Genomic DNA, 24305 nt, shown 5'->3' on the forward strand with positions numbered 1-24305 from the left:
GCAGCACTTCTTCAAGTGAGAGTGAAAAGAGGGCAGTGCAAAGATGTAAACACACAAAAGGGAAGCCATTTATATGGCTGAATCATAGTGCGTAAAGAAGAATCCACTTTTATTTCATGCCCATTGTGCAATTGAGTTGGTTAGGCTTTGAGTTTATTGCAATTTAATTTTGAAAGACAATTTTTTTTGGGCAAAATTATATACATATATATATTTGTTTTTATGATGTATAGAGAAATAAAGCAGAATCAGAATTGTATATTCTTTTTTTCTTTTTACATTTATTAAATAGATTGATATTGACATGTGTGTCAAATAAAGTGTGTCTGACACCTTTCTGGGTAGAATTTATTTTAAATATTGTTTCCAATAATACTTTGGTGCAAATAATTTATAAAATGTCCTAAAGTGGTATATACCTATGTGTTGAAGATTCATATTTGCATACAGGCAGTATTTCTTTTTTGCGATACTGTCTCTCTGAGGTGGGAAAATTAACTGCTGTTTAAATGTTTCACTTGCTTTGCAGAGGAATCAACAAACATTACAAACAAGGCAACTCTTATATTCCAGGACCTTTCCATATTATTTGACTTAAGATTTTGTTATATATGTAGTCTTGCTTTGCTTCTGAATAGTATGATCTACATTAGTTGTTTACCTTTGGTAATAACACTGTGAATGTCCAAAAACAAACAAAAAAAACTGCAATGCCATCTACATACTAAGTGTCTGCTTTTATTTTTTTTACTCTGTAAGCAGTGATTCCAGCAGCAGCTCCAGTGATCAATCTCCCGCTCGGTCTGTTCAGTCAACAGCTGTACCTGCCCCTTCTGCCCTACCCTTAACTTCACTGGATAAAGATGAACCACGCAAAAGTTTTGGTATAAAAGTGCAGAACCTTCCTGTGCGCTCTACAGGTGAGGCTTGTATGATTGTGATTGAAGTTAAGTTAACAGGGCGTGAAATTCGGCACAGTATTTCAGGTATTGCACACAATAAAACTTTGTCTTTTTACCGTAATTTCAGAATCAATGTGTCTTTTTACCGTAATTTCAAAATCAATGTAAGTAATTGTCTATGCTGCGTCTCTCTCTCTATCACATCTATTTTACATGAGTTGTTGCATATTTGGTAAACTTAAAGATGTAAAAACCTGTTAAATCAACATGCAAATGGCATTATACCATCGCTCCTGTTTATAACCAACAAAGCTGTCTACATTGCAAGTGTGCAACATTGATGCAATATAGTTTTGCCTCGTCACATCGTGCTGCTTGCTAGTATTAAAGCACCTTTGACAAGAATGGCAGAAAGAGCAAAAATGCTTTGTTTGTAATGCTACCAGAATTACTCAGAACTTCAGGCAAGTTTATCATCCTTATAAACACCTGTTACATCTCTCGAGTTCTGATGTATATAGGTATTTTCTCTGCCATGGGAATAAGTTTATACAAGTATGCCTGTATATGGGTAATAATATACAGCCGTGGCGAAAAATATTGTCAGTAACAATTTTGTGTTTCACAAAGTTTTCTGCTTCAGTTGTTGTGGTGTTGATTCACATTGTTTCTAGATTATTGTGCAGTGATCAGATGCATTTTAAATAATTGCAAAAAGCTTAATTGGCCAAAAGAAATTTACTATCACAAAAACACAATTTTCACTGTTTTTTGGCCCTGGCACAAAATGATTAGCTAACATCATTTAACTGTGAACATGTACTAGTCAGGTGAAATCACTCTATCATTCTGATTGGATTATAAGAGCAGACTGATTGCTATAAAAGGAGGGAAGAAGTGCTTCCAATCATTGTGTTCTTGTTAGCAATGGTTACCTCTAAAGAAAGACGTCCAGCCATCATCACTATGCATCAAAATGGCCTCACATGCAAGGAAATTGCGGCAAAGAATATTGCACCTAAAAGAACCATTTACCGGATCATCAAGAACTTCAAGGAGAGAGGTTCAACTGCAGTGAAGAAGGCTTCAGGACGTCCCAGAGTGTCCAGCAAGCGCCAGGACTGTCTCCTCCTGAGGAGTCAGCCATGGAATCGTGTCATCACGTGCAGAGCTTTCTCAATATTGGCAGCAGGATGTGCATCTGCACGCACAGTGAGGCCAAGACTTTTGGACAATGACCTGGTGACAAGAAGGGCAGCAAAGAAGCCACTTCTTTCCAAAAAAAACATCAAGGACAGACTGAAATTCTGCTGGAAGTACAAGGATTGGACAGTAGAAGACTGGTGCAAAGTTATTTTCTCTGATGAATCCCCCTTCCGACTGTTTGGGACATCTGGAAAATCGATAGTCTGGAGAAGAAAAGGTGAACACTACCATGAGTCCTGTGTCATGTCAACAGTGAAGCAGCCTGAGACCATCCATGTGTGAGGTTTCTTTTCATGCAAGGGCGTGGGCTCTCTCACAATTCTGCCCAAAATCACTGCCACGAATAAAGAATGGTATCAAAACGTCGTGCAAGAGCAACTTCTCACAACAATCCAGGAGCAATTTGGTGATGATCCGTGCATTTTCCAGCATGATGGAGCACAATGTCACAAGGCAAGAGTGATAATGAAGTGGCTCGGAGATCATTATATTGAAATTTTGGATCCGTGGCCAGGCAACTCCCCGGATCTTAATCCCATAGAGAACCTGTGGACAATCCTCAAATGAGAGTGGACAAGCAGAAGCCCACAAATTGTGATTTACAACTCCGAGCAGTAATAAGTCAAGAATGGATCGCCATCAGTCAGGATTTGGCCCAGAAGCTGATATCCAGCATGCCAGAGCGAATTGCAGAGGTTATGAAGAACATGGGTCAACACTGTAAATATTGACTCTTTGCATATTTTGAATGTTTTTGCCAATAAGAGCCTTTAAAACTCATGAAATGCTAATCATTGTTTTCCAGTATACACCATAAAAACATGTGAAAAAATTATCTACAAATACTGAAGCAGCAAACTTTGCAAAACACAAAATGTATGTCACTGCCAATATTTTGGCCACGGCTGTACATAACATAATATTAATAATATAAATGCATAATTTTTAAAATATCATCTTACCATCTATTTTGAATATACATCTTATCTATTTGTAATAAACAACTGATTTAGCAGCAAGATCGCCTCTTTCAGGATTTTGTCTGTTATTTGTTTTGTGCATTTTGTCAACTTTAAACTGGTGAGCAATGACTTGTAAATTGACCTCTTAAAGAGATAGTTGACCCCAAAATACAAATTCTGTCATCACTTGCTTGCCTTCGTTTTTTAATTAATCCATATGACTTTCACCCATGGAACTCGGATATGTTAGGAAGAATATTAGTCTCAGTCACCATTCACAATCATTGTATATATAAAAAAATTAAAAAAACGAACGAAAAGGAGTGGTCTTTACGCCAACTTTTTCTATTGTGTACTACAAGAGAGAGAAATTCATATGGGCTTGGAACAACATGAGGTCGAGTTTTGAACTATCGCTTTGACAAATATTGAAACAGGTAGTTAAAGTTATTTGCCAAGAACAACAGTATAAATGTATGTCAGCACATGATTGCATGTCTTGCTTGGAAACAAGTGACTGAGAGAAGGGCTATAATGCATACTTAAAAATCATTCCATCTGAATACAACTAGAGGTAAGATTTGAGAAAAGTATCCCCCGTGAAATTGTTGTAAAATTTCAGATGCTTCAATATTGCTTAAATTCAGTTACGATCAGTTAACAAACACTGAGATATTAGCCAACTTTTGCAAACTTCTGTATAATCGCTCATGTAGAGACATTATCCAAGAACCTGTTTTTAAAAAAAATATATATATTTTTTTTTTTATTAGTCTACAAAAGGAATCAAATACTGTACTCATGTGCCTATTCACTCTGTTGTTCCAACTGCAGCCGAAAGCCATTCACACATCTGCCCAAAATAAGATATGCCTATCATCATTCTTTTGTCTGTATTGTGCCCATTAACACTCTTTTATACACCCATCTTTGCAGAGTGTCAGTGTATTTATAAATTGCAATAGCAGAGGATTACCAGCCCATATTTTGAGGCATGTATAGCGTGTTAGCACATTAGCCCCATGAATGCAGAATGTAAACATGACAAAGTAAAAATTGTCTGCTGCATGTATAGTATATTTCTTTAAATCCTCATCGAGTGGTCATCGACAGCTTTTTATACTTATCTTTTGAGAATTGTACTCAATGAATGAGGCATCATTGATAACACATGTTCATTTTACATTAGTTAAGGTTTTACATGTAGTCTTGTGTGTCCTCATATTTAAATGCTCCTCCAAACTTATTTTACGCTCTGAGCAAAGAAGAACTTCTCAATGAGAATGCCAAGGCCTTTGGGAGAAAACCCTAGACACACACACACTTTCAGAAATTAATTTCAAGCCATAGATTAAATGGTGCTATATGTAACATTTTTACTGTACTAAACAATAAAATGACCATATTATGTCATTAGAGAATTAGGAAACATGCCAAGTTGAAATACTGGCTTCTCTGATAACAGTGCTACAGCCAGTATATTCTATTTTTAAGTTTCCATTCCGGGCTGGAATTTTTGTTTATGTTTTGGCCTGTGTGATCCCGCACACTGCCCACTCACCAATAGTATTTCGACACCAACAGGTTGCCAGATTTGAACAAGTTTGCAGACAAACAACACTGCATGCTGCAGCCATGGAAGCCAGCAAACAAACTAGATCAGAGATAACAGATTCCACCCGACCTAAAAAGCCTCGCCATCGTCTAAAAACCACCATGACCAGAGGTGTAGTAAAACGAGGATAAATATTGGAGATGCCTTTGGAAGATGGAGAGAGCTTAAAGCCCAGAAATCCTTTAAAACGGATGCGGAGTTGGCTAATTTGCATGTCAACATTCTGGCAACCCGCATGAGCTTAGAGTCTGGGGCGGGGTAGACAACTGTCCAATATTTTGAATTTGGACTGCAGTACCCATTTCAGACGCTTGTTGTCAATCTTGCATATAGCACATTTAAATCCAAATTAACACTCACAACTAGGCCTGTCATGATAACCATTATTATTGTGCTCTTCGTACTCCAATCACAATTTTAAGCAAATACATAAATGCCTCAAACATTATCCAATGTTATAGCATTATCTGAGCACTCAATTGAGAATGAAAATTGCTCCCGTTTCACTTGAATTTAGAGATCGTGTAATGCCAAATCTTCTTGGCTATTGCAGGTATCATACACGCAGTGTTAATGACACACAGTGACACAGAGGAAGAGACACCGGCTTGTCATATTTTTGTGGAGATGAAAAAATGAAGAAACACATTTTCATGTACACACAGAATCTCAAGGCTTCATGAAATGTGAAAGTTAAGAATTTAGGACAGAAATATTTTACCTTACAAAATATTTAATATAATAGCTATTCAGGTTGGCTGTGTTTCAAAAAACAACTGTGTACATGTAAAATGGACTAAAGTTTACCAAAAAGAGACATATTTTTAGTTTTGGATATGTATATATTGTGTATATTTTTGTCATAAGTTTTTATAGCTTTAAAGGAAATCATGTATCCCTATTTTACTAAATTATTCCAAGTTAAATATGAAAACTACTTCTTGAGGTGTATGAATCACAATTTGTATGGCAATCAATTGCCAATATCATGAAAGCCCTAAAACAGACAATTAATCATCACAATTGTATCAGCCCTACATATAAGTTTTATGTATTTATCATTTAATATGTAGAATTTGTACTCAAATTTATTGTAATGAATTTTAACAATTAATTTTAGCAACATCTTGCAATGCACTTTGGTAAAACAGCATCTGCTAAGACCATAAATGTGTGATTTTTTTTTTTTTTTTTTTTTTTAATTGTATTTTATTTTAATTATTTATTTAATTATTTTTTTTTGTCTCCCTATCAATTTTAGATACAAGCCTGAAGGATGGTCTTTTCCATGAATTTAAGAAGCATGGCAAAGTAACATCTGTTCAGATCCATGGTGCCTCTGAGGACCGATATGGTTTAGTGTTCTTCCGCCAGCAAGAGGACCAGGAAAAAGCTCTTAGTGCATCTAAAGGGAAGCTGTTTTTCGGGATGCAAATTGATGTCACTGCTTGGCATGGCCCTGGTTGGTTTCCAGTGATTTATAAATAATTATTTTGTTGTTGTTACATTTAGAAGTAGCAGTGTACTGAACTTGGTTTTCTAATCTGTTCCATATTAGAAACAGAGAGTGAGAATGAATTTCGGCCTTTGGATGAACGTATAGATGAATTTCACCCCAAAGCTACAAGGACATTATTCATTGGAAATTTGGAGAAAACCACAACCTATCATGACCTGCTTAACATATTTCAGCGTTTTGGAGAGATTGTTGTAAGTAGACATGTAGCAGTGTTAAAAAGCATGCAGGATTCTAGAACAAAGCCACTGTAATATTAAAGCACTACTAATTTATGTACATGTTCTGTCTTTTACTAGGATATTGATATAAAAAAGGTAAATGGCTCACCACAATATGCCTTTCTCCAGTATTGTGACATAGCAAGTGTCTGCAAAGCAATTAAGAAAATGGATGGTGAATACCTTGGCAACAACAGGTTAAAGGTGAGGATCAGATTTATCAAGTGATTCAACCAGTGTGGTTGTCTCAAGATCTTGGTTACCTTTAAATAATAGCCACCCTTATTTAGTAGAATACTATTAGACAAATAACCGTAGCATTTACCTTTTTTTTTTTTAATTGTTCTCATTAGAATGAAAACTTTGAATAACATAGAAAATATTAGGTGACTAATTTTGTTCCCCTGCAGCTTGGTTTTGGCAAGAGTATGCCTACTACATGTGTTTGGTTGGATGGCTTGGCTTCCAATATTACAGAACAGTATCTCACAAGACACTTTTGTCGTTATGGACATGTTGTAAAGGTACTTATCCTGTGCATAATTTTAAATGATTGTATTTGTATAGTTAATATTACTGTAACTTCATTAACAGAATAAATTCTTGATTGATTCCTATATTTCTTTCTTTCTTAGGTTGTGTTTGACCGACTGAAGGGAATGGCTCTCATCTTGTATAACAATATTGAGTATGCGCAGGCCGCTGTCAAGGAAACAAAGGGTTGGAAAATTGGAGGAAGTAAAATAAAGGTCTGTAATACAATATTAACTGTACCACTGCTCTTTAGAGTGACTTGACAAACTGACTGTTTGTTTGTCTTACAATGTTAATTGTACTTGTTGTAGGTTGATTTTGCCAACCAGGAAAGCCAGATGGCTTTCTATCGTTCAATGCAGGCATCTGGACAGGACATAAGAGATTTCTATGAAATCATTTCTGAACGACGGTGAGTTGTTGTATATTTCAATATTTTCATTGTGTGGTATCATGGCCTGTTTTATATCCTCTCATTTTCATTGTTCGTTTTTTTACAGAGATGAGCGCCGCCCGTCGTATCATGAGTTAACAGCTGAGCGGGCATACTATGAGAATGTGCGTACTCCAGGCTCCTACACAAAGGATCCACGTCGAAAATATCCTGCCAGAGGTCGAGAGTTTTATTCGGAATGGGATCCTTACCAGGGGGATTACTATGACCCACGATACTATGATGACCCTCGTGAATACAGGGATTTTCGAGACCCTTATGAGCAGGATATTCGGAAGTACAGTTACTTACAAAGAGAACGGGAAAGGGAAAGAGAGCGGTTTGAAACAGATCGTGAACGAGACCATGGTCGACGAACAATTGAACATAATCAAAGTCCATCCCATCCACATCGCCTCGCTAGCCCTGCTGCCTCCCCGTCCCTTTCTGAACGTCCACCTAGTGACTCGGAGCATCTTGTTTACAGTCGCTCATCTGAGCGAAGTGGCAGCTGTAGCTCACTATCTCCACCATGCTTTGAAAAGCCAGAAAAAATTTGTTTGGAGAGGTACAATAGGAGTGATAAATCTGAGAAAGACAAATTACTCTTTGAGGCAGACCATGAAAATGGAGGAGAAAAAGAAAGACGTGCTGGCCGTAAGGAGAAAGGAGACAAGGACAGAACAGAGAAGCAAAAGTTGAGAAAAATAAAAATTGCATCCCCCACTGCTCCATCATCAGAGACAGACCTTGAACCAGACAGGGACATTAGCCAAGAGGTTAGCTTAATTCTGCGAGGTAAAGCCAACATCAAACCAATAGTCAAAGAAAACGACTACTCTGGAAAAGCAAAACTTGATCTGCCACCTTGTGTTGTACAGCTGACAAGAGTGAAGGAGAAGGAAGGAAAGTTGATAGACAGTATCCTGAGTAAGAAACAAAAAACAAAGGTTGGGAGTGATACTGTTCGGTCTCCAACCATACCCCCATCAGCTGATCACAAGAGTATGCCTTTCCGCATAGATACTCAGTCTAGAGATTTCATTAAGCATGGAAAACCACTCAAGGAGAAAGGCTTGTCTAATCAGGTTGAGGTTGTGGATAAAGATGGCAAGTTGAAAAACAAAAAGTACTTCAAAACAGATCCTGGATTTGAAACTTTCTCTTCTGTGGAAGCAGAGCGATTGGCTGCGCGGAAGAAGCGTTTTGAGGAGGCATCTAGAAAGGCTGACAATTTATGGATTAGTCCAGAGGAAGATGAAGGGAAATTGATGAGATTAATTGACGATCCTTTGCCAAAAGACTTTGATGATGATAAAAAGTTACTACAAAAAGAGACACACAAGAGAGATCAAAATATTGTTAAGCCAGAGAGGATGGTTACTGTTAGTACTACAAATGAAGTGCTGGACACCGTTATGTCAGTAGGCCTCAGTCTTGACCTTCAGGCTCGACTTGGAGAACCAGCTGAGGAAGCTATGGATCCTTTAGACGATCTTGATAAAAAAATAGGTACTTTTGAAGAAAATAGTCAACCAAGTCTCAGTGTTGCAGCCTCTGATGATGGGAGCATAGAAATTGAATATTCAAGAGAGCAAGATCAGCAGCACTTAGATAGCTTTGATTTACTTTCCACTAGGCAAGAAAAGGATTCAGAAAGTAAGGAAAGGTTGCTCTCAGATATTGATCACTCTCAGAGCTGCAGAAAACAAATGGAGCAAAATCGACAGTTACAGCAACAACTGCTAGATTGTGATAAATCTGACAAAACGGAAAGCACACCCAGCACTGATGCAGAAGACTTTGAACCTCAAAGTCTTGTGCATGAGGTAGGAAAACCACCCCAAGATGTAACTGGTGATTCACCACCCAGCAAGAGAAAGAAGTTAGGAGCATATGAATTTGATTTTGTCTCTATTAGAAAGCTCAATTACCAGAGGTTTAGACAAATAAATTATGAAAAAGAACCTGAAAATAAACTTGTGTCTCTTCAGGAGACACCCTTAACTGCGGAGGAGAGAAATGCATCACAGTTAGTGATGGAAAAAGAGCCACATTCACCTGTGGCAATGGAGAAAAATTGCTTGCATTTTGATGCATTAAAATACAATATTGGTAACTCAGTGCATCAAGGGCTTTCACCTCATGGAGAGATGTTGAAAGTTAAAGCATCAGTGGCTGAAGAGGAGTTCTGTTGGGAGAGCAATATTAGGCAGGGTAAATTGAGAGGAGAAATGAGCTTCCCCACCAGCATTGTTAAACGAGAAAGTATCCGAAAACGTCCTGAATGTGAATTGGAACCTGGGGAGGTTCAGTCAGACTCTGATGAAGATAGTGAAAGCAGGCACCTTTCACTAAAGGCATACTCCTTCAAAAGAGAACACAAGGAGAGGCTTTTAGACATAAAGTCCTCTGAGTCTCTTGAAAAGAACAAGTTTTATGAATTTGCATTAGATAAGACCATAACACCAGACACCAAAGCCTTGCTTGAGCGTGCTAAGTCATTGTCTTCGTCTAGAGAAGAAAATTGGTCTTTCCTCACTCATGACTCCAAATTTAATAGCTTTCAGAATAGCACAGACAAGAAGTCTGAACCCAACCCAAGACCTATTCCTTCTTGGTATATGAAAAAAAAGAAAATTCGCTCTGATTCTGAGGGAAAACTTGATGATAAAAGGGAAGATGCCAAACCTGACAAACAAGAACGACAAGAGCTCTTTGCTTCTCGCTTCCTTCATAGTTCTATCTTTGAGCAGGACTCAAAACGACTTCAACACCTTGAACGCAAAAATAATGATCCTGAAGTGAGAGTTGGTAGAGATAGGAACACATGTGATTCCAAAGGAGAACAAGCTGGAGCTTGGGGATCAGTCCTCCAAGAGCCAAGAGTACTTTTTCATAGCCGCTTCATAGAGCTTCAGCAGCAAAAGGATAAGAACCAACAGCTGCCCATTTCAGGAGGAACCAGTGTAAGTGATCATATGGAAGAAGAGAATATATTGGATGAAGAGCTTGGGTCGTCCCCATATCTATCAGAAAGTTCCCAAGAGATGTTAGTTAGTCATAATCCAACTACATCATCAACGGCTCTCTCTAAAGTCTCAGAAACGTCTGTGCAGTATGATAAGCCAATTTTGCCCTCTACATTAGCAACCACAGATGGTCCATCAGTCATGGATGAGAGGTCAGAAAATATTTCATTAGTTTCTCCTCCATTAATTACCCTGAAGGAGGATAAAACAGATGTTCCAGTGAGTGGCACACCCCCTGAGCCCATGATAAAGGAAGATATAACTGTTGAAGAATCTAATGAGAAGCTGAGTGAGTCCAAAAGAACTGCAAACTTAACTGTGGAACAGGATTTTAATGTCAAACCTCTTACTCCTGGTGCAACTTTAAGTAATATTGAACCAGAATGTGATCCTATTCAGACACCTTCTCTATTGTTTCCAAAGCCCAATCAAACTCTAGATATTGTGGAGCTTCCAAAAGCAATTACAGAGCCTGTTAGTCCTTGTTTGCACAAGGTTGCTTTCCCACTTGAGATGGAGTTGCCAATAACAGACCAAGAGATTGAACAGACACAGCCACCACAAAAACAACCCAAGAGTAAAAAAGCAAAAACTATCTCTCCAGCTCTAACACTTCCCCCACAAGCTGCTAACGAGAAACTAGCTACACGGAAGAGTGAACGCATTGACAGAGAAAAGCTGAAAAGATCTATATCACCAAGAGGAGATGCTACAAAACTCATTGCTGACTCCAGAAGCTCTGCAAAATCACCTGTTAATGCTACAAATTCAGAGCAGAGCCATGAATCAAATTCAAATCATGGCAGAACAAGGCAGCGACGAAATGTGCGATCAATTTATGCAACACCCCATGAGGGTGAAACTCCTCAGCAACTAGGAAAAGATATTGCAGAACCTCCCCGTTCCACCCGTAAGCGTGGAAGTGATAAGGAAGCTGCAACACAGCGTGTGGTAACTGCTCATTCAAGGAGAGGTCGTCCACCCAAAACTCGCAAAAGAAGTGATAATGTGTCTCCATTTAAGGGAGATCAGCCCAAAAACTCTGAGGGTGAAGACCCTGAAAATAAAGAGTCAATAAGTAGAGAAGTCTCTAAACAATCAGAGGCATGGCGTTCCCCACGATCTCAAAAGGTCCAGTCTTCACCTGTACGAGCAGGACAGAACAGAAAAACATCAAAATTGGACAAATCATCAGGTAGTCCAGGACCCATTCAATCAGAGAGAACAGCAGTTGATGTGTCTGCTGCTGTAGAGCACCAAGTTGAATCCAAAGATGAAACATCAACGCAAGTTAGACAGTTGTTACAAGACATTAAACACACCTTATCTAAAACAGAAATGGAACTTGCAGATCCTACTGAGGAAAAATCAACAGATGATAATTTAGAAATTTCCCCTAAAGTAAAAATACAGACATTAGATGAGAATGGTAAAATCAAAGCATCAAGGTCCACACGGAACACCATACCGATGTCTGATGGTAAGACTGTCAACTTGAGAAGCCGTGTTAATCTCAATGCAGATGTAGTTCGAGATGCCATTAACTCTGGTGATGAGGAGGCTGTATGCTTTGAAGGGTCTTTGATAAAGACCAAATTAACAAAAGAGTCAAATAGCCCAATTTACAACAAAGAGGAAGATGATCACAGCCCTAATAAAAACGAAGAGTCTTTATCAGAAAATGAGCTCCCTGCTGATCCTGTGGCTGCCTTACTTGCCCGCCAAATGGAACTGGAAAGAGCAGTGGAAAATATTTCCAGACTTACAGATGAGCATCATCCAGCACCTTATAAAGAACCACGTACTGAACCACCTACCTTAATACCACCTGTTGTAGTACAACCTGCAGATGAAACTGAGGTAGAAAAGCCTGCCAATCCGGCAAGTGAAACTGAACTGGCTGCTGCAATTGATTCCATTACTGCTGAGGATATATCAGGTGATGCAGATGGATTCTCTGCTCCAACTCCATACACAGCCCTCCTTCCAACACCAGAGACTCTAGTTTTGCCTGGAGCAAATGAGGTTATTGAACCTGAGACCGACTTGTCTATAAAACCTATTATACAATCTAAATTAAATGGTTTGGTTCCAGATTCAAAGGCTTCTGTAACAATTACCACAGATACATCACTCACAGAATCTCCAACATCAGAGGCAGCGAAGAAAGGAGGAAGGGCAAGACCAAAAACGCCAAAAAAATCTAGAGGTCGTAAAGTATCTTCCAACAGAAAATTTAATATTGCTGAGGATGCAGTACCAGAGCCTGAGTCAACTACAGTCAAGCTTCCAGAGTCCATTCCAGAAGAGATTAAAACTGCAAACCCTAAGGCAGCAACATCAGGAGCAACAGCAGCAGCAGCTGTTGTCACCATTGCTGCTGCATGTAAATATGAAGCTAAATCTACAGTGACTCTGGACACACCAAAAGAGGCAGAGCAGCCTGCTGTTGACCAGCCCGAACCTCAGGAATCTGCATTCCATTCTGGGAATAACAGTTCTTCTTATTTAAGGACACAACAACCATCTCCTGAGCCAGTAGCACATAAACGTACTTCTCCCACATCTTGCCTAAATTCTCATGTATACTCTGCAAAGACTTTTCTCACACCCCCTGAGTGGAACACCAGGACAGAGGAGAAAGGAATGCCACCTAAACCACAAGTTAGTGTGGCTTTGTCTACACCAGGAATGGGGGGACCTCTAGCAAATCCTCCCATGCCCCCTGACACAAAAGCCTCTGATATTGACCCTAGCTCCAGTACATTGCGAAAGATTCTAATGGAGCCAAAGTATGTGTCTGCTTCAAACAGCATTTCAGTCCCAAGTATGCAGTTCACAACATCAGTAACAGATCCAAGGATGTCTGATAATAAAAATTCAGTTGAGACTGTTCTGCCTTTGAAGTCCTTTCTACCGGAAGATAGACCTAGCCTTATAACCCAAGTTGTACCCCATACAACACCATTAAAGTCACCTCCTCTGCAACATTGTGAGACTCAGCAGATCTTAAAAGAAAAACTGGCTATAACTTCCACTGCTACTTCAGTTATTAGTCGGATACCTCTGCCCTATGACTTTGAGGATACTCCCCACATCTCTTTGAGCAACCGCAGCACTGGAATGCCCTTACCCAAGCAGAAATATCGTTCAGGCTTGAATGAAAATAGCAGGTATCATGGACATACTCTGTCTGATAATGGAGGAAGTGTTGGTCGGCCTGTAGTTGAAAGCACACATTGTAACGCAGGGCCAAGTACTGGTTTGAGGGTCAATACATCAGAGGGTGTGGTTGTATTGAGTTATTCTGGACAAAAGACAGAGGGACCACAGCGGGTCATTGCTAAAATTAGTCAGATCCCACCTGCCAGTGCAGTTGATATTGAGTTTCAGCAGTCTGTATCAAAATCACAGATAAAACAAGAACTACCATCTCAATACTCTACTCTAAAAGGTTTGCAGACACCTACAGGTTATGGACACACAGGGGTGGTATTAACTGGCCAGACCTTCAATACTCAGCCTGTTATTTCCTCTATTACTCATGAAAGTCCTGGGTCTGAAAAATCTGATCCCTCCTACCACACTGTTCAACAAGGAGGTTCTGTGAAAACCTTCCAAAAGTCTGGTAGCAATTCTCTACTTCTTAGGTATGGGCAGTCAATTACACAGCACCTACACATTAAAAAAAATGGAGCAACTGAGTCTGTTTCAATGAAAGGTGATGTAAAACCATCACAAACCTTTAAAGTAAACACCGTTTTAAGTCCACACCACCAGTCTTTGTCAGGTAATCACATTTCAAGCCCAGTTACTGCACATGAAAGAGTGGTCTCACAGCCCAAACAAGATTCACATTCTCCAAGGGCATCAGGCCATTCAACTTCACCATTTCTGAAAGTTTGCCCTCCTAGCAGCTCAGTTGTTTTGGGAACTGCTGGCTCTATATCTCAGTACATGTCAAATATACACCATGCTGAGCAGTCAGTGATCATGCCCCCTCATAGTGTCACCCAGTCTGTTCCCATAGGTCATTTGTCCCAAGGAGATGTCAGAGTCAATACTACATCATTATCTGGAATGGGTTTTGGAATGCGTTCAGAAAACCGCTTATCACCACGATCTGGACCTCAGCAATGCTCCACTACTCCCCAACCAGCAGTGATCAGAGATGTGGTACTGAAGTCACATGCAGGTTCATCTGCTGGTGGCCAGGTTGGTGAGACAAGCAATGATGAAATGCAAAATCTCCCACAAGGACTTCGTAGGGCTTCTGCACCACAGTTGCACCCAGAAAGCATGGTAATGCAGGCTGAATACAAAGGTCTGCATCAGAGAGCATTGCGTCTAGATCAGTACAGCAGAGATGTGCGGCTGCTTGTGCACCAGCATTTGGCTGACCATCCAGTTGTTGTTGAAAGTCGCCAAACACGAACACCAGAGGCATTGCAGTCGTCAACACACATATCATCTGCTTCTTCTAAAGCCTCTCCTGTTTTAAAAAATGCTCCACAGATTATGAGGAATGCACCAAAAGCACTTGAGATGAAGATGCCACCCTCCCCTCACTCAGACAGCAGAATAATGGGACACCACCCTGGCTCTCCTCAAGGAGTACAGTTGATTCATGCTGGAAATGCAAACTCTGTGTCTGATTACTACAGAGAAATGCGTGGCTTCCATTCCCAATATCCAAGTCGTTCAGTAATTGGGGTCAACCTGGCTAATCGTGGAATTGCAGCATCTCAGGTGAGAGTTAGTTTTGTGCCTTACAATTGCAAAATCAATTTATTTTTACCATGATAGTTTCTGATTTTGTCGAAATGAAATATCTGTATATTTGCAAGAAGTGTGAAACTGAGCACTTTTCACTTGAGGTTTCAATTATAAGTACTATTCTTCAACAGGTCTCACAAGACGCTGATCATGGTCAAAGACATAAGGTTTCGTCTGTCTCCTCCATCGCATCATTGGGAGGTTTTGGTGAACCAAAACTTGACAGCTCACACATTCGACAGCCAAACTTCATGGATTTGTCTCACACATCTCGAGTCCAGGGTGAGACTGGATCCCCCTCGTACACTTCTCCAGTGACTATAACCCCCAAATTGGAGTTGCCTCTCTCTGTACAGAAGGGACCTCATGTACCTATTTCTAGCCAGATCCCACCTCCATCCTCAGCCTCCTCTCAGATGCGATCAGACATTAAACTGGATCGCACAGGACTTCGGTCTGTCGATATGGTGAAATTATTAACGGTTCGTAATCTTTTTTTTTTTTTTTTTATAACAATTTTTATTCTAACAAAGCGCTAATGGAAATAAATTAATTTGTCATTCAGATTGTAACAGTCTTTGTCCTCCTTTGCAGAAATATCCAATTATTTGGCAAGGTCACCTGGCACTTAAGAATGACACTGCAGCAGTACAGCTGCACTTTGTGTCTGGTAACAACGTTCTAGCTCACCGTTCACTGCCACCACCAGAAGCAGGTCCCTTTCTTCGCATTGCCCAGAGAATGCGCTTAGAGGCATCACAGCTTGAAGGTGTTGCCAGGCGGATGACCGTAAGCATCCTGTTTTCCTTTGTACCTTTCTTACACTTTTCTCAAACTAGATCAAGTATCTGTCTTTTCATCTATCTTTTTAATTGATGGGTAAATGCAACAGAATTTTCAGCAGGCTAAGGCAGTATTAATAAAACAACAATGGACTGAATTTGCTTGGTACAAAGCAAAATTACTTGTCAGGACAGGGTTTGGAGATTAAAGAGAAAAAAATATATATTTTCTAGGTTGATGGGGAGTACTGCCTTCTGTTGGCATTGCCTTGTGGATTGGACCAAGATGATGTCCATAACCAGACGCATGCCCTCAAAACTGGCTTCATCACTTACCTTCAAGCAAAACAAGCTGCTGGAATTATCAATGTTCCGAACCCAGGCTCTAATCAGGTTAGTTCTTAAATGAGAATTAGGTGTAAAACATTACTAATTAACTTTATGTACGTATTATAGTATAGAATACATATTTGAATGCAAGTTTTCCTAGAGAAAATAGTTTGGCAAGATGGTCGTTTCTAACCAAAGATTAAAGAACAGATGCTTCCATAGAGTATATGCACATATTAAAGACGAAAATAATTATCTTTATATTCTATATTTTTGTATTTATTTATTTTTTACAAAAATTAGGAAAAGCTCTGTGTTTGGGCATGAAGTTGAGACATGTATGGCACAATAATTTTAACATGGAGCCACCTAGTGACTTAAAATGTGACAATTCACTAATAAATGTTTTGTTTCCTCTCTTTCCCCTGTAGCCAGCTTATGTTGTCCAGATTTTCCCTCCATGTGAATTTTCAGAGAGCCACTTATCTCATCTTGCTCCGGACCTTCTCAATAGTATCTCCAGTATCTCTCCACATCTTATGATTGTTATTGCTTCTGTATGAGAGGGAGATCCCAGCACACATACAGTATGCCAACACCAGCCTTTGGGACTTGCCAGTATTTTACTCTGGAGAGCACCTCAATCTTAGACAGGTTTCTCGTTTTTGGCCATGTACTCATTCTTTTTTGTTCTTTCACCAGCTTTTTAATCCATTGACTCATTGCTGCTTCCATTTCACCTTATATAGGGGTAAATGGAGCTACTTACAACGATCAATTCTCTGATCATTTTTTTTTCTTCTTTTGGAGATTTGTATCTATGGTTTTTAAAACATTGAAGATCTTTTGGATTATTAGGACATGGGGTTAAGAAACTTTTTTTATATAAATGATAGTGATTTCATTTTTCTGAAAAAATATGGAACTGATCAGACATTGCACTATGTTATGAAAATCAAAATAATTAAAAACAAGTTTGTAAAAATGTGGTTATTGAAATGACACCTTTACGTTATTACTTGGACATGCTTCATTCACCAGCCATTTTGTGGTATAGACTAAAAATGTTATATTGTCAATGTAGTTCATGGAATTTCTTTGGCAAATTTTATATAATTAAAACAATTAATAATGTAATATAAAGCAGCTACTGTTCAATCAAGTAAACATGTTACTTCCATGTCATGTGTAGAAATGGCTCTCGACATAGCCCTTGTTTTCTCTCAAAGGGACAAAATATGGGAGCATTTTGAGCTGTACAGTTTACACTTTATGCCTCAATAGGGGATTGTATGTATACTTTTTTTTTTTTTTTTTTTTACTTTCCTCTTAAGTGAAATAGGCAAAGACCTGACTGTAAATATTCTGTATATTTAAAGACTTTCAAGACCGTTATTAGATACTGCAGATTACTAGTATAAAAGGATGACAACCTATTGCCATCAACCGTGAAAGTGAATTATCAGTTACTGCTTGAGAATCATTTTAGTCTTTTTTGTTTTTAAAACCATTCCTGTGCCATAAATAGCTTTTTGAATTGAGGAAAACTAAATTGAGATTCATCAAACCTTATTTTGATACTTGACTTTGTATTTGTCACTTGATCTGTGAGGCCTGCTTTTACATTGCCTTGTTTATGGTTTTTCTCCCCTACCTCTATTTCTTAACTGATTACATTGTCCTAAGGACCTCTAAAGTGTATAATACTGTTTCTCACCGTTTCTTTATTTTTTTTAACATACCTCTGAATGTCCAACAAGAACAGTGCAATGCAAGTGGTAAAAATATTTGTAAAGAGAGAAGGGGAAAAATAGATAAAATATGTACAAATCTTTCAGGAGACATGAAAGAGACTGTTTTATTTTTTATTATTTTTTATTTTTTTGGTCTCATTTTTTTATTGATGTCTCATTGAGCCAAGCTGTAAATAATCATTTTCATTTTTGTTTTTCTCTGTCTTTTATGTCAGGGTAATTATTATGTTTTGTGAAACAAAACAAAAATATGTAAAGAAAACCGATGCAGAAAGTTAACCATGAGTGCAATTTCATTTGGTTGACTACAAATGCTCTCATGGTAATTTTGAAGGCACTTACATTTTTGATATACAGATTTAAGATATCAAAATACCAAAAGAACGAGAAAACAAAAAAACATGATCTTAAAATTTTGTTTTTGATTAATCATATTTCATCATTTTGAGTGTATTTTGCTGTTCCTCTATGAGGACATTTTAAAATGTAAAATAAATTTTGTTGGTTAACACCTCTACAGATCATTAAATGGTCATTCACTATATGCCTTTGTTTCTGTCTGATTTGCATTTACATTAAGATATAATATGCAGTTTTGATAGGTTATTGCATATCATGATGAATTGTGTTGATAAAGTAATCATCATTTTAAGAACATTTTTCTTTATTGTAAAAAATGGCACCGTTTGACATAAAGAATGTACCAATTTAAGCATAAAGATATTTAGTAATAGATAAATATGGTGGTAGTGTCTCTAATGGACACTTGATGGCAGTGGTGTGATACTTTCAGCATATTCTGGATCACTCTTCCTTAGGGCTCATTGATCAATGGCAATGAAATACCACAGTCTTTTGTGTGGTCTGTGAACTTTAAAAATACAAAAAAGGCTGCAGAAATGTGGGTAAATATAAAAGGATTTTGAAGCCCCCTAGAGCCATGTCAATTGAGTACAATTAATTTAATTTCCGTCTTTATAGATTTTCCAGCCTCCTTATTTTTTGGGGAAAAAACGTTTTGAACTTGTCCTACAGCTTTCACAAGATCCCCAAATTGGGCTCAGACAGGTGAAGACGCCACCATCTCAGCACATTAATTGAATGGTTGCATGCTAATCTTGATCTTGACATTTAATCTGATTATCAAAATGTATGAGATGTACATTTAAACTATCTTCAATATTCATTATAACCTATAGGATAATTGAGTGAAATTAAAACTATTATGACAGTATAGTATTGGTATGACATTCTTTCAATTAAAAATATGGGTGTCTAAATATGTATAAAATTAATAGGCAAGCAAATAGGATTAGTTCAGGTCTCTTTAAATGGGATTCTGTCATTTGATTTGTCTCAGTTATTATAGAACTATATTGTCTACATAACAAAATCTACATAATTACACATTTATTAACATGTATCTGCATGCATCATTGCCAAAATGCACTAAGAATAGCATATTATTTTGGTAATGGGATCAAATATGGGACAATGTTTAACAGTGTTAAATCTAGAGTTTGAACCCTTTGGCCTAAAATCACAAAGTACCATGACCACACAAATCTCACTAGATTCTTAGGTAATGCAGAAGACATATCCTACCTATTTTCAAGGTCCGTTATAAGAATTTCTGGCAATCTTTCACTCATTTCCCCCAACAAATGTAACCATTCTTTCACAAAATTGCATCAGATTTACAAACATTCTAAATCATGAACATCTCAAAGACATCTGATGAATGTCTTATTGACATCCGAGGGAAAGCATCTTATAGAAGTATTGCAGATAAGCAAACAACATAAAAAATATATCTTCCAGATGTAAACACACACACATCAAAATGGCATCTGGGTGATGTGTTTGCACAAAGCACTAGGAAGAGTAATCGAGCTTGAAATCATGATCTTGCCTAGAGAGTTACATTTTGTTCTGTTCTCACCCAAAACCAGCTGGATCGCTTCAGAAGAGATTGATTAAACCACTGGAGTCGTATGGATTACCTTTATGCAGCCTTTTGGAGCTTCAAAGGCCTGATCAGCATTCACTTGTATTGTGAGGAACTAAAGATCTGAGATATCCTCTAAAAATCTTTTATTGTTTTCAGCAGAAGAAAGTCAAACACATCTTAGCTGGCATCAGGGTGAATAAATAATGAGAGAATTTTCATTTTTGGGTGAAATTATCTGTTTTTCATTTTTACAGTATGTCAAAGTGAAACCTGTTTGAGCAATTGATTAATACTGATATAGTATTTATTTATTTTATTATGTACTTGACACACAAACTATGAAATCCAGCAATTTTCCTCTGATTTTCACTACAGTTTGTGTTAATGAGGGACAATGACCATTACTCCAGCAAGCTGAACATCCAACCCAGGCCTCTGTGGTGAATTTTCTGATCTAATTTTGCTTTTCCTACCACATTAGTTTAAAAACTGGGAATATTTGTAGAGATGTTTACATTTAGACTAAGTTAATTTCAAACATGTGTTTTTTTTTTCTCGTTCAGAGAGTTCAACTTAAAGTCTTTAAATTTGACTTGTTTTTCCCCCCTCATAATGGAGAACAGAGAAAAAAGAAACCTTTCTAACCAACTCAGTTATCACCTTGTAAAATGTGTATTTAAGGACGTCACTGTTCTAGCCACAATTATTTGGATGTTTTGTTACTTTCCAAAAGGCATGTATGCTTGGATGTATGATGGTTTCAAAAATATTTTACGGGTAAATTATTGTGCCTATGTGGTGTTGCGAGTGTGTGTGTGTGAGAGAGAGAGAGAGAGAGAGAGAGAGAGAGAGAGAGAGAGATGTGAGATCTTTGCTGTTCTGACAAGCTTTTGATTTGATTGGTAACTGATGCTGCACGAATCAAATTCATAAGCCCCCATGATGTTCCACAGAGAATTCATGGAATTCCCAGGGGCAGTGTTTTGTGGCAAGTCTGGCATGATGCTGACATGGTAGATTTGTGAGTGTGGTGAGCTGAAAGACACATCACAGAAAAAGAGTTCTTATTTATCTGATGATCACACTTGATCCAACCCTGTCCACGTTAATCAGGAAAACTATCTCTTTCCAAAGCAGTGAGCTTTATTTTGTTTAATTATAAAAAAGATACTTATCATATCATTAAAAGATACTTGAGCTGTCTCTTAATGAAAGAACACATATGCAATACAATGGAACCAAGATTTAGCAAAAGCAAACGTATTACTACACTGCAAAAATAACCCCACTAATATTTGGGGTTTCTCAGATTGCCACACTTTCAGAATCCTCTGGAGAACCTTTAGATGCCCTTTTCAAGGTGTCTTAGATATCATATTTAAGGAACTTTAATATTTACATGGATGAGCCAAAACATTATGACCACCTGCACAATCTGCATTTGGTCCTCCGTGTGCTGCCAAAACAGCACCGACCCGCTGAGACATGGACTCTACAAGACCCCTGAAGGTGTCCTGTGGTATCTGGCACAAAGACATTTGCAGCAGATCCTTTAATTCCTGTAAATTGCAAAGTGGAGCCACCGTGGATTGGACTTGTTGGTCCAGCACATCCCACAGATGCTCAATCGGATTGAGATCTTGGGAATTCGTAGGTCAGGTCAACACTTTGAACTCTTCATCATGTTCCTCAAACAATTCCCGAACAATGTGTGCAGTGTGGCAGGGCGCATTATTCTGCTGAAAAAATGCCACTGCATCATCAGGGAATTCAGTTGCCATGAAAATGCGTACCTGGTCTGCAACGATGTTAAGGTAGATGGTCAAAATAGATGTCCACATGAATGGCTGGACTCAGGGTTTCCCAGCAGAACATTACCAGGGTATCACAATCCCTTCACCGGCTTGTCGTCTTCCCAAGTGCATCCTGGTGCCATCATTTCCCCAGGTAAACGGCTCACACATAACACACGGCCATCCACGTGTTGTAAAAGAAAACTGGACTCATCAGATCAGGTGACCTTCAGCCACTGCTCCAAAGTCCAGTGGACAGGGGTGATCATTGTCACTCTGAATGTTCATGGGCATGCTGAACGGTGCATCGCATCCTGCTGCTACACAGCCCCATTCGCAGCAGGAAGCGATGCACCGTGTGTTGTGACACATTCTTCTTGTAACCATCATTACAATTTTCTGTGACTAGTAGACTTTCTGTCCGTTGTGACTAGACAAGATAGCCTTCATTGCCTTCACGCATTGATGAGCCTTGGGTACCCAACACACTGTTGCCAATTTGTGGTTTGTTCCTCTTCGGACCACTGTCGGTAGGTACTCACCACTGCTGACCGGGAGCACCCCAAAAGCCTTGACTTCTTAGAGATGCTCTAACCCAGTCGTCTGGCCAAAACAATTTGGCCCTTGTCAAAGTCACTCTGGTCTTTATTCCTGCCAATTTGTCCTTCATTCAACACGTTGACTACGAGAACTGACTGTTCGCTTACCATCTAATCTACCCAAACCTTGACATGTGGCCACTGTTATTTGCTTCAACTGTAAGTGGTCATAATGTTTTGGCTAATCTGTGTATTTCAAGCGTCTCAAAGGCTTTCCTTTTGGAATGTGGTTACTGCAGGAACCTTAGATAGTCTTTGATAGTTACTGAATGAACTGAGTTCCCTTTTGGCAGCTCCTCAAATACCCTTTTTTAAAGGGTGCTTAGAGGTTCTCCAGTACAGAGGGTTCCAGTGTAGCAACCAAATGGTGCCTCGTGTATTATTTAAATTTTTACTCTGATGAATCTGAAAGACAAAACCACGGCAGGCTGCAGACATGTTATGCAAAAGCCCTCAAAGAAATATCACCTTCCTCATCTTTCTTTTTATCCCAGAAGAAGGGAAAGTGTGTTCATGGAAAATAGAGGTGAAATTCATAAGATTTACAATGGCATGACAGAAAAAAGACCAGGAATGTTAATTGACACCCATTCCCGGGAAAGATGCATTTGGTGTAAGTATGAATCTGGAGGCCCCAAAGCGAATGAAAGGAAAGTAGAAGCATCTATATCATTCTTTTCCAGTTATAAATTAGGCCGACGGCAAAGGTAGCTGTGGTACAGTAGGAACTTTGGTATGTAGTAAAAACCATAGTTGGAGGACACCGCAACAAGAACAGGCATGCAAATATCTAATTCATTCAAATTGCTGGGAGGCTTTTCGGCTGCTTTATTGAAGCCATATATAGGCTGCTGAGTAGCTACATGTGATATGATACTTAGATGGTATTTCCATAAGGATGCTTTTGGAAGATCTGTTTTGCATTTGTTCTGAAGGCTTTTACTTTAAAATTAGAGTGCTTTTAACAAAAGTATGAGAAGTATTTGCTCATGACCCTGATCCAGTTAAAAGCTAATACTTTTATTTTCTATTTGTATACACAGGTGCAGAAATATTTGGTATGCATTGAAGGGCAAAAGCTCCTCTTCAAGGCTTGCGTTTGTTGTATCATTCATCTTTTTAGTTCTCTATAATTCTATGGGCATGAACCACACTGACTGGGTTCCAAAAGACTAAATTAGAAAGAGAAGGAAAATGTTAAGAATGCTCAAAATACTGGGGTTGGCTTTTTTTTCCTGATAAGTGTCCAATTTTCACCAGTCATTTGGGAATGCAAAACATCCTTGAAATTGAAATGATCTCACAAGCTGCTGAGCAGATGCATTCCTTATCAGAAATAGATTTACATTTACAATGTGCTCACTCCTTTTGTTTGCTTAAGTTTTTAAACTGGGATTCCTCAATATCTTAGTCACTACATGACTATGCACATTTTGAATGATAAAATAAATAACTGAGTGGGAGTTGTTGAATGAATTGGGGTGGAATATAATTGTGCACAGATGGACGGAATAATTTATCAGCTGATAAATAAAAGGGGAGTCAACGAAATGGGCTGAAACAGATGTACAGTGTATAAAAAAAATCTATAAGTATAGATAATATCAGTTTAATCCATCAAGCAGATTACTCAAAATCATTGTACAGAAAACAACTGCTCGGATCATTTTATTGGCATTTTGAGTCAGTTGTGGTTGTCTTGACCACTTAAAAGGCTCTCACATGTCCTTTAAAATCATATTGTACAGACATGAAAAAGCTGAAGATATTTTTAATCTATTAAACCAGCCAGTGAATTCTGATCTGGCTGTGTAAGCACAGTATTCCTCTCACAGAGTCACGCTCTTCACATCATGCTTGAGCAGACATTTGATAACTTTAATGTAGGCGGCATTTTGA

The 24305-nt window shown here is 38.5% G+C and overlaps 1 protein-coding gene across 1 annotated transcript; it reads left to right on the plus strand.

Annotated features, from left to right (window-relative positions):
- Window positions 1-759: 759 nt before the first annotated feature.
- LOC127642464 (msx2-interacting protein-like) lies at window positions 760-18707 on the plus strand (the record flags this gene model as incomplete). The annotated part of the gene is made up of 12 exons (XM_052125081.1): window positions 760-920; window positions 5947-6147; window positions 6244-6395; window positions 6501-6626; window positions 6833-6946; window positions 7058-7171; window positions 7268-7368; window positions 7457-15170; window positions 15329-15679; window positions 15792-15986; window positions 16214-16372; window positions 16741-18707. Coding segments are annotated over 12 exons (9520 nt in total), but the record flags the coding sequence as incomplete, so codon positions are not given.
- Between the last annotated feature and the right edge of the window lie 5598 nt (window positions 18708-24305).

The sequence above is a fragment of the Xyrauchen texanus genome, unplaced genomic scaffold (genome assembly GCF_025860055.1).
Source record: "Xyrauchen texanus isolate HMW12.3.18 unplaced genomic scaffold, RBS_HiC_50CHRs HiC_scaffold_630, whole genome shotgun sequence".
Lineage (NCBI taxonomy): Eukaryota > Metazoa > Chordata > Actinopteri > Cypriniformes > Catostomidae > Xyrauchen > Xyrauchen texanus.